General features: G+C 38.7%; 1 protein-coding gene across 3 annotated transcripts; it reads left to right on the top strand.

Annotated features, from left to right (window-relative positions):
- The first annotated feature begins 731 nt into the window (after window positions 1-731).
- Window positions 732-3367, top strand: LOC108337504 (protein CHUP1, chloroplastic). Of its 3 annotated transcripts, none has more exons than XM_017574048.2 (5): window positions 732-1503; window positions 1612-1928; window positions 2017-2128; window positions 2574-2705; window positions 2775-3367. In XM_017574048.2, the coding sequence occupies exons 1-5, from the start codon at window positions 844-846 to the stop codon at window positions 2829-2831; spliced, it is 1278 nt and encodes a 425-aa protein (XP_017429537.1). In that variant the 5' UTR covers window positions 732-843; the 3' UTR covers window positions 2832-3367. The 3 variants fall into 3 exon arrangements, with proteins under 3 accessions (XP_017429537.1, XP_017429538.1, XP_017429536.1); XM_017574049.2 differs by having other exon boundaries at window positions 733-1503; window positions 2790-3359; XM_017574047.2 differs by having other exon boundaries at window positions 736-1503; window positions 2783-3356.
- The last annotated feature ends 7879 nt before the right edge of the window (window positions 3368-11246 follow it).

Raw genomic sequence — 11246 nt, 5'->3', positions numbered from 1 at the left:
CCATTCCACCAGTTAAGACAACCTAAGAGACATGTAACTTGTAAGAATGAAAGGAATTTAGATTCTTACTGTCACTGATTTTGAAGTTTTAAAACATATTAAAAGGACTTTTAAAATACCAACATAGTATATTTCTAACGTTCGTTCACAGCACCAAAATCTCAGTAAAGAATCTTGACTAGTATGAAAGAGTTATGTTTATGTCAGAACTTCATAACCAGTTTGGCATACAAACTAGTTTCCTGTTTTGCCACGTGTATAGTAAATAGAAAATCTGAATTGAATAAGAGTCAGAAAGTGGACATGATTCAAAAGTAGAAATTAATGAGACAAGACAAGCATATACTCACCAAGGCCAAAATAACCTCACTTGGCAAACTTTTGCAGCATTGGTGAACCATTAACCCTCAAAGATATGACAGTATAACAAATTAAAAAGCAAGAAATCTCACCCCGAAAAAGATTAATCTAAAATCAAAAGCATTATAGTAGAGTAAATTTGACCAAAGAATTTAAGGTTGTACCTAACATGGCTCTCTAAGTGCAGCTATCACATACTATAGAGCTGCCATCAAGCCCAAGTAATCTCCCATCCCCCATAAAATTTGTCACAAAGAAATCATAATGAGTCTTTATAGCAAAGTGCATTAAAGAAGTGTGAAATGTCAAGAGTATCCTTGTCAAGATCATTGTTCCCCTCATGTCCATAAGGGCATTGGAAGCATTTTCAGGGGCATCCTTGCAGATTTAACTCTTACATACCAACCTTACTTCAAAAGCAAGACCAAATTTAGAAGAATAACAAGCTATCAAATTGGTAAGCATATTATAGCTATCTTTCTGATGAGAGAAGGAGAGACAATGCTACAGGGAGAGAATGAGTCTGAGATCACTTCTCTCAAGAAAAAACTTGAAGTTCACATGGCAAGGGACGAGTTACTACAGAAGGAAAACCAGGAACTCAGAGAAGAAGTTGGCCGCTTAAAGTCACAGGTAATTTCACTTAAAGCACACAACTTGGAGAGAAAATCAGTTCTGTGGAAGAAGATACAAAAATCCATCGATGGCAACAACAATTCAGAACCAATTCAACTTAAAGCATCATCACCAGTTCAGGTAATCACATGTGAAAAGAGTTCAGAAAATGCAAATATACATACAAATCCAGATTTTCAAGAATCAGCACCTAGAAAAGAAAAACCAGCAATAGTACCAGCTCCTCCACCCAGACCTTCTGCTGCCCTCCTTCTTCCTCTTCATAAAAAAGAGAAAGTACTTAAAATGCAGCCAATAGCACCACCACCACCTCCAACACCACCAAAATTATCGTTAGTTGGGCTAAAAGCGGTGCGCCGTGTGCCTGAAGTAATAGAGTTGTATCGTTCCCTTACACGAAAGGATGCTAACATGGAAAACAAAATACATTCCAATGGAATTCCCACAATAGCATTCAGCAGAAACATGATTGAGGAAATTGAAAACCGCTCAACATATCTGTCAGCTGTAAGTTTAGCCCCAAACTTCTCAATACTAATTTTCATGGGTCAAAAGTTTTAACATTGATTAATCTTGATATCTATTTTCATTGATACTGTGCACATCCCTGGACAGATAAAATCAGAAGTTCAAAGACAAGGGGAGTTCATCAGTTTCTTAATTAAGGAGGTAGAGTCTGCTTCATTTGCAGATGTTTCTGAGGTGGAAACGTTTGTGAAATGGCTCGATGGGGAACTATCTTCGTTGGTGGATGAGAGGTCAGTGCTAAAACATTTTCAGCAGTGGCCAGAACAAAAAGTAGATGCAATGAGGGAAGCAGCTTGTAACTACAGAGATCTGAAGAACCTTGAATCTGAAGTTTCATCCTATGAGGACAATCCCAAAGAGCCATTGTGTCAGACATTGAGAAAGATACAAGCACTGCAAGACAGGCGAGCATGTACAAAATTCATAAATTTCATACTAAAACTTTTGAGCAATACTTAAAATCAATTGAAAATGCCATTTACAAATATGCAGGTTGGAGAGAAGTGTGAGTGCTAAAGAGAGGATGAGGGAGAGTATTAGCAAGCGATACAGGAATTTCCATATCCCTTGGGAGTGGATGTTGGACTCAGGTCTTATTGGTCAGGTATACAGCTAAGACTTGATAGATTGTTTATGCCATGAGACCATAATATAGCACAACTTTTTGATTAAATACTGTTTATTATTGGTTAGTATTCTTAATATGATGAGGTGTGTTTTGTTCTAATAAGGTTTATTGGGTATGCTTAAACTCAAGCTTATTTTCAATCAAGAAAAAGATGTTTTTGCATTCTCTAGAGTCAAGAATAGAACTAACAAGACACTAAACGAAATCATGCATGATGATGTTGAATAATCTTGTATGATTATCCATTTCACATAGATCAAACAACCAGAAAACTAATTGGGGTATAATGCCTACACTTCTAGCTTCAGCGAGAACAGTATCATTTCAATGACCCCAAAAAAATCCATACCCTCTATGTTAAGGTATTCAGTTATTACCATCAAAATATATTGAAACTTGAAAGGCTTTTTATTGACTGCAGATGAAGCTAAGTTCATTGAGACTGGCAAAGGAATTCATGAAACGGATAGCCAAGGAAATAGAGTCAAATGAACTTTTGCAGGAAGATAACCTCTTTGTACAAGGAGTTAAGTTTGCATTCAGAGCACACCAGGTAGAGTACATTCCTCATGAAACACCCTTAAGTTAACGTTTCCTCTTATCCAACTCATCAGCCACAAAGCCTTTCAGTTTGCAGGTGGCTTTGATCCTGAGACCATACAAGCATTTCAAGAACTGAAGAAGATTGGTTGTGCTATACCAAGCTATAGTAATCTGATTAAATGCCCCAAACTTGTTAAAACTTGCCATAAACCTGTATCTTAACTTAAATTGTCTTCCCTTAATTATTTGATGCATACATATCAGCAGTGGAATTAATAAAATGTATATGCTCCTCTCTGTATTTCCTAAAGCATTGCCTACTTTTGGCTGGTAGGTACATGCTTTCTTAATTATGGAAGAGATAAATCCTCATTGGAGTGTCTTTGTGCTTCACAAAGTAAACCATTCCCTAAATGAAGACCATATAATACTCAATATATAGGCTGCATAGGACCATATGGTTAGCCATAAAGGCTTAATGAATGAAAAGAAATGAAGAGCAATTGAGAGCAACTGAATGTGTGTATTACCTATCTTCATCATCAAAGTGGAATACTTCTCCACTAATGACTGGAAAAGGTGACTAAGTAGTGTGTCACTGTAATCAACCATTTTATGCCCACCAAAATAAACTCTATATCAAGCATATTTTAGATTTCCGTATTTAAGTGTAGAGTTAAACGTAGAAAGAATGCTAACAATTTATGGGTGGACGTTGGAGTTTTACATTATCTTTTGTTACCGTTTTAAACATATTTTGAATATTTTGAGCAACTAATAACGCATTCATAAGTTTTATAAGAATATTAACATTGAATTTACAGTATACTCTGTTCAAAAAACTAATGTATTAACTGCTTTTCTATGCTTATTGAACGTCTAAATTTTCTGTTATTATGATTTGTAATGCGTTTCTTTTTAATTTTACAGAATTATGTGTTAGTGTGTGTACACATATTAAAAATATAAAATTATGAATTTTACAATAAAGAAGCTTTTTTGGAGGACAGGTTCTCATATAGCTTATAAAAACTTTCAAGAATGTAGGTTTCGGTTATGGCAATTGTTTTCTTCACCTCCCTTTTCTTCTTATTGCACCTATAAAATCCATAAATTCATTTTACTTTTATTAAAAAATTTAATAAACTTAAATACCCTCTCATTCATTCTTCTCCTCTTGTCACGGATTCGCGACTCATCACCGACTTAACCCCCAACTACAATCCCTTACCTCCATTTTTGTGGATATTGTACGTGTGAGACTTATACAATATATAACAACTAATATAATTCATAATTAATTTAGACAAACAACTTCACGACAAATTTTTTTTTTAGTATTTTTATCAAACAATGGTGTGTAATAAAAATTAAAAAATTATTTGCAATTGTCAAGATTGGACTATACCAACTTCACTCTCGTACGTTCCCAATTATCCTAATTCCAATTTTAAGTCAAAATTAATTCATAAATTTACTCAAATCTTATCTCTAGTGACTTAGAGCATAAAATTATTAATTAATCATTTTTATACCTAAATACAAGCACCATTAAGTACTTTGTTTTATTTTTAGGTTACAAAAAATATTTTCTAACACCTCAATAACCAATAATCAAGCTATCAATAACCAATAATCAAACTATCAATGGTCAAATCACAACAAACATTAAGCATGAAAACAAAATAATAACATTGAAATGGAAAATCATATATATATATATATATATATATATATATATATATATTCAAACCACAAGGCCCTTTCCCAAGCACCTAGGATCTCCTCCAAGTTCCATGTGCACCTCCCATCCGCGTCTCCAACTCTAACTACCTCTTCAATTCAAAAGAGGAAAAGTTCCCATAGATGAAGATGGAAACTTGAGGAAGAGAAAGGAGAGCTTCCTAACACCCCAAGCACCCAGTGTGATTAGAACTCGTAAAAATAGAAGAGAATTGAGATAAATTTGAAAAACTTTACAAAAAAATGACTAAATACCCTAATTTTGTGTATAAAGATCTATACTTTTGTCCAACACCTTCATTCTCGCACATCGAGTCATAAAATTAAGTGCTCTCTGACTTGCAACTAGCTAGGAGATCCATCTCATCGTTCAACAACTTGATCATTGCAATTGATGGCTCTCGATGCATTTTAGTGTCGCCCAACGATGACTTCCTCCATACATGGTTGCGCTAGGTGCCCTATAAGTATCGTTTAAGGATGACTTGTCCAACAATTCTAACTACTTTATGTTTTTGTAGCATTGAGTACTATTCTTGGGGCACCTATCGCGAGTAATTCCCTCAAAATCATTCTTTAGTTGTCAAATCATATCTTAATGTCCAACTTGTTTTCTTCCACCAGAATTGTTTCATATTCACTTATTTCACATACTTAAATCAAGATTAGAGGTAAAACAAGCACAAAATAACTAAAACATAATAAAATACAAAAATAAGAAAAACTTAAAGATTAAACAAAATAAAAATTATAAAGAAGTTGATTTTATTAACACAACTTAACATAAATAAAAGGTAAAAATCAAATTTCTCATATATGATGTTTTTTAAGGTATTTGCCTTTTAAAATGTATTTCAAAATATGAAAATATCTTTTGGAATCTTTTTCAAAATATACATTCAATTATGTATCATGAAAAATTGTTTCGGATTCAGAAATACTTTTCTAAAGGTGGAGTCTATAATGTATTTCTTTTTAATGCTATGTTCGCTTTAGAGGAATTTATTGTTGAAGATGATTAAGAAGAATGAATTTGCGAGATCATGGTTGTTCGTTTTGAGGGATTAGCGAAGACAAATTTATGCTTTTTCCTTATCTCGTTCAATTGCTCGAATTTTAACTGATTTGATGTAAAAACTCGACTTTACCCTCATATTTTTGTGAGTTCTTTCTTCTTTTTGCAGGTTGGAGATGAAGAAGAATAGATGTTGAAAATAAAGATTACAGGTTGAAGATGAAGAACATGCAGAAGAGAGCAAAGTTCAATATGCAAAGATGAAGAATTCACGCGTGGATTCGGTTCCAACTTCCGTAGCATTCGATTCCACTCATAGAACAAATATAATTGTTGGGTGTATTCCTCCTCACATACACTTTTAATTGTCTAACATTACCCTCCTCCCCAAGATCAACCTTGTCCTCAAGGTTGAAGTCAGGGAATTGCTGTCAGATATAATGTTCCTCCTCCCAAGTAGCACCATCCAAACCACCTTCTTGCCATTGTATTAAGACTTGGGGAATCTCCTCTCCTTGCTGCTGCTGGTTCCTACGCTGTAACACTTTCAGAGGAGTGTACATAGGTTTATCATCTTGCAGTTCAGTTGGGAGATGTCCTTCCACCGGATGATCTCCTATGGCTAGTTTCAATTGGGAAACATGGAATACAGGGTGTATTCTTGATGTTTCTGGTAACTGCAAGCGAAAAGCAACAGGTCCTATTTGTTTCTCCACCAAGAATGGTCCATAATACCATGCGGACAACTTTGGGTGTAACCGTGTGGGCATAGAGGTCTGTCTATGAGGCCTGATTTTAAGGAATACCCAATATCCTTCTTGGATCTTGGCTTCCATCCGCTTCTTGTTGGCGTAGTGTGTCATCTGGTCCTGAGCTCTGGCCAGATGATATTTCAGTTGTGTCAAAGCTTCATCTTGGGTTTGTAAGTCTTGTGCAACTGCCTCCACCACTGTTTCCCCAGGAATGAAACGTGTAAGAGTTGGAGGGGGTCGTCCATATACAGTTTCAAAAGGTGTGCATTTGGATGCTCCTTGGTAACTAGTGTTGTACCAAAATTCCGCTCAAGGCAATACTGTACTCCAAATCTTGGGCTGTTCGGAACTAAAACATCGCAAGTAAGTTCCCAACACCCTATTCAAAACTTCAGTTTGTCCATCCGACTCTGGATGATAAGCAGTGCTCATGTTCAGCTGTGTTCCCTGCAGGCGGAAAATCTCCCTCCAAAAAGTACTCAAGAATGTGGAGTCTCGATCACTGACAATAGTCATAGGTATCCCATGAAGCCTAATCACTTCCTTCACGAACATTTCAGCTATTGACCTGGCTGTATAAGGGTGTTTAACAGGGATAAAATGGCCATATTTGCTGAGTCTGTCCACCACCACTAGTATAGTATCAAACCCATGAGATTTGGGTAATTTTACTATAAAATCCATACTAATCTCCTCCCAGATTGCTTGAGCTATAGGTACAGGCTACAACAACCCTTGGGGAGAGGCTGCCAAGTACTTGTGTTGTTGGCAAACTAGACATGCAGCCACAAAATCTGTAACGGTCTTCTTCATTCCTATCCAATGCAAAGATTGTGCCACCCTCCTATAGGTTCTATAAACCCCTGAATGTCCTCCTGTGACACTACTATGGAATTCAGCCAACAATCTAGGTATCCAAACAGATTTTGCCGACAATACAAGTCTCCCCTTGTAATGTAATCTTCCATGCTCCAACGTGTAAGCTGGGTGAGAGTTAGGATCTGCCCTTATTTCCTCCAACACCTTCTTTAAACTCTCATCTTTCTCCACCTCCTCCATGATTTCTTGAAATTCAGACCAGTATGGTCTAGATATCATCTGTAACACCTTGTCTGTTTCCTCCTCTTCTGTTCCTTTTCTAGATAGCCCATCAGCCACACGATTAGATGCACCTGTCCTGTATTTGATTTCAAATTCGTACCCCAGAAGCTTAGCTAGCCAATTTTGCTGACTTTGAGTTGTAATGCGTTGTTCCAGTAAATAACGCAAACTTTTTTTATCCGTAAGGATATTAAACTTCTGACCCAATAAGTATGGCCTCCAATGTTGTATAGCAAGCACAAGTGCCATTAATTCCTTCTGATAAACGAACTTGGTCAAAGAGGACTCAGATAATGCCTTACTAAAGAAGACTGCCCCAACGCCTGTACCCGAAGCATCACACTCTACAACAAATGTTTGATTAAAATCAGGGAGAATCAATACTGGAGCTGTAGTCACGGCTTCTTTAAGCTTCTGCATAGCCACTACTCCTTCTGTAGACCATTTAAACATCCCCTTTTTCAACAAATCAATAAGGGGTTTAGCTATCTTCCCATAGTTTCTAATGAACCTTCGATAATACCCAGTCAACCCAAGGAATCCTCTCAACTCCTTGATGTTTTTGGGCTCTGGCCATTCCAAAACAGCTGCAACCTTTTCTTTATCCATTTCCACCCCTGTTGCCGAGATCTTGTGTCCCAAATACCTCACTTGTCTTCTTCCAAATTTACACTTCTTTTTGTTTGCAAAAAGTTTATGTTCAGCCAAGACTTTTAAGACTTGTGTTAGGTGTTGTGAGTGGTCCTCCCAAGTCTTGCTATAGACGAGTATATCATCAAAAAATACTAACACGAACCTCCTCAACAACGGCCTTAATACTGAATTCATCATGTCTTAGAATGTAGCTGGGGAATTTGTTAGCCCAAAGGCCATCACAAGGAATTCATAATGCCCTTGATGTGTCCGAAAAGCAGTTTTTGGAATGTCTTCACTCTTCATTCTTATCTGATGATACCCAGCCTTCAAATCAACTTTTGAAAAATATGATGCTCCTTGAAGTTCATCCAGCAGCTCCTCAATGACTGGAATAGGGTATTTATCAGCCATTGTTACTCTGTTCAATGCCCTATAATCCACACAAAACCTCCAACTTCCATCCTTCTTTTTTACCAATATTACAGGCCTAGAATAAGGGCTGTTACTAGGTCTAATAATGCCCAAATTCAGCATCTCCTCCACCTGACGCTCTATCTCTGTTTTCATGCCATGGGGGTACCTATATGCCCTCTTTCAAGGGAATTCTGTGATCAACTCTCCTTTCGGGTGGTAGTCCTTGGGGGTCTCTGAATATCCCTTCAAAATCACTCAGAATTTGTGCCAACTCTACCTCCTCATCCTGCGTTAAGCCACTCTTTTCTATCTCCTCATCCATCAATTCTGTTTGGCTTAAACTCCACACTAAGGTCATAATTTCAATCCCTTTTTCTTTTATAAGTGCTTCTGGAGTCACCACCCTACGTGTCAAGGCTAGATCACCCTTTATCTCCACTTCTTCCCCTCCATTCGCCACCTTCATGATGAGCTGTCCCCAATCCACCTTTATCTCTCCCAGGGATGCTAACCACGTAATTCCCAGTATTACATCCACACCGCCTAATTCAAAGAGATAAAATTTATCTCTAACTTCTAAGCCTTCTAATAACACAGGGACTCCTGTGCAATACCTGTTGGTCACTTTCTTTTGTCCATCCCCTAAACACACTTTATAAGGGCGTGTGTCGGTGCACTCCAGACCCAACTCTTTCACCAATTTGGTAGATATAAAACTATGGGTAGCTCCACTATCGATTAGCACCAGAACTTTCTTCCCTTGCACCCAACCTTGCAGCTTCATCGTGTTAGATTGCGAGAGTCCACCGGCGGACAATCCCGACAACTCCATCGTCATCTGTTCTACTGCGACATTCTCCTCCACCTCTTCATCTTCATCCTCCTCCGCCAAAATCATGACCCGCATGCTCCGTTCCGCACAACGATGACCCGGGCTGTAGGGTCCGCCGTAGTGGAAGCAGCGTCCTTCTTCACGCCGCTTAATGTATTCTGGGTATGGCAAAGTCCTGACGCCCCGTCCTGCGTTTCTTCCTCCACTACTACCAGCCTTTGAAATCATGGTATTCGCATTAACGTCCTTCTTCATCCCTGGCCCTCCGCTACCATTCACCGACCCCTCCAACGGCCCACGAAAAGTTTCCGTCCTCGCCACCGTCCCTGAACTCGCAGGTATCTCCCCCACGTCGCCCCTCCTTTTCCTCCAGCTCCACTACTCCCCCGCGATGTCAACCCCACTTGTTCGACGTCCCGAGCTCGCTCCATCGCCGTCAACAAGTCGCGTGGGTCATGCGGTCTCACGGCGTTACGTAATCCCTCTTGCAAACTTGCGAAAAAATACCCCAGTAATTGATCTTCAATTACTCCGGTTGCCTGCGCCACGAGTACTTCGAACTCTTGGATATACTCATCTACGCCCCCTCGCTGTCGCACAACGGCCAGCTTCTCAAAAACAGTTCCCCGGTTCCGTCCTCTGAACCTCCGCGTCAATGTCTCCTTAAACGACTTCCACGTTGGGTGTCGGGTTTTCTTCCGCCAGAAGCGGAACCAGTAATTAGCGCCTCCGTCCATACAAATATACACTAACTTCATCTTCTCTTTCTCCGTTACTCCCTGGATGTCAAAAAACTTCTCAGGCTTCTCTATCCACCCAGTAGGATCAGTACCTTCAAAAGTTGGGAGCTCAACGCGCTTCTACGTTGTACTTCGCCTCGGTCATCCTCCGATTCATCATCAGTGCTCTCCGTTGACCTTCGTTCTCGATCACCATTGACAGAATTACGACTCCCTTCAGAACTCCTATCTCGATTTCCAGAACGTCATCCGAAGGCTCGTCGAAACTCGAGAGTCATTGCTCGCATTTCTGCCTTCAACTCTTCCACCGTCGATTCCATAGCCCCCATTCGTCCCTCCATTCTTCTCCGATATAGCTCACTCCTCTTCCCTCCGAGCAGATCCGGCAGGTCGGACCAAATCTGTTAGGTTCCTTTGTTCAAGGAGCCGAACAACAATTCCAAGCTCACACACACACTCAACAGTAAGCAAGTATAGATGAATAGGTATGAATCTGTATTTCTATTTCTGATGTAATGTGTAGAAAAAGGAAATACAAGTATACTATCTCCCCCAAGGAAGCCTCCCTTCCTCCACTGGCTAAGAGGTCCAGTCTCAATACCCAAAAAGTTATCCCCCCTCTCTCTCAAATCTGTTTGTTATTTATATTCTCTCTCTCTCTCTTCTAACAAACTAATCATCTCTCCTCTAACAGATTTCCCCCTCTACCCACCACTAACTTTCTCCCCTTTTATTCCTCCTCACATACACTTTTAATTGTCTAACATTCTCCTTGTTTCCTTTCTTTCTTGGTGGCATTTACTGATTGGGGAGGGTATTCAGCAGGTTAGACCAGTTAATACAAATTCCACACCACAGAATAACCAAACAGAAAAATATGGAAATGGAAGATAAAACAGCTATAAGATTCTGTTAATTCGCAAGAAAAGAAAATACAACAAGATAAACATTCTTAGTGCCCAGAGCTAGGCTCCTTTAGAGTAACAAACTTACTGCACAATCAATTAATTTCTCTTTTTAGCTGAGAGCACACTAATTATTTATGACTCAAGATTTTCCTTTAATCTCAACCAATTTTAGTTGTCGTTCTCTTCATGGACAGGTAATTTGTTCTGTAGAATTTTTCTAATGTGATAGTGCAAAATTGTTATCTTACATTACCAATGTACCATAACTTGTTTGATCATGCCTCTTAACTGATGCCCTTTTTAAGCTGCCATCTTTTCTCTTATTCCAACTTTATGTTAGTACATTTGTGATAGAACTTTTTTCAAACAATTACTATGTACCTTATGCTTAATTTTTATCTTTTATTCAG

This window comes from Vigna angularis, chromosome 7 (assembly GCF_016808095.1).
Source record: "Vigna angularis cultivar LongXiaoDou No.4 chromosome 7, ASM1680809v1, whole genome shotgun sequence".
NCBI classification, from domain to species: domain Eukaryota; kingdom Viridiplantae; phylum Streptophyta; class Magnoliopsida; order Fabales; family Fabaceae; genus Vigna; species Vigna angularis.
Note: the sequence above shows the minus strand (reverse complement) of the source record. Positions and strands in the feature narration are given on the sequence as shown.

Excerpts from the sequence above, each read along its gene's own strand:
- LOC108337504 (XM_017574047.2), top strand. The coding sequence starts at position 844 with ATGAGAGAAGGAGAGACAATGCTACAGGGAGAGAATGAGTCTGAGATC. Across the intron at positions 1,929-2,016 it reads ATACAAGCACTGCAAGACAG|GTTGGAGAGAAGTGTGAGTG; the intron begins GCGAGCATGTAC and ends ACAAATATGCAG. Across the intron at positions 2,129-2,573 it reads ACTCAGGTCTTATTGGTCAG|ATGAAGCTAAGTTCATTGAG; the intron begins GTATACAGCTAA and ends TATTGACTGCAG.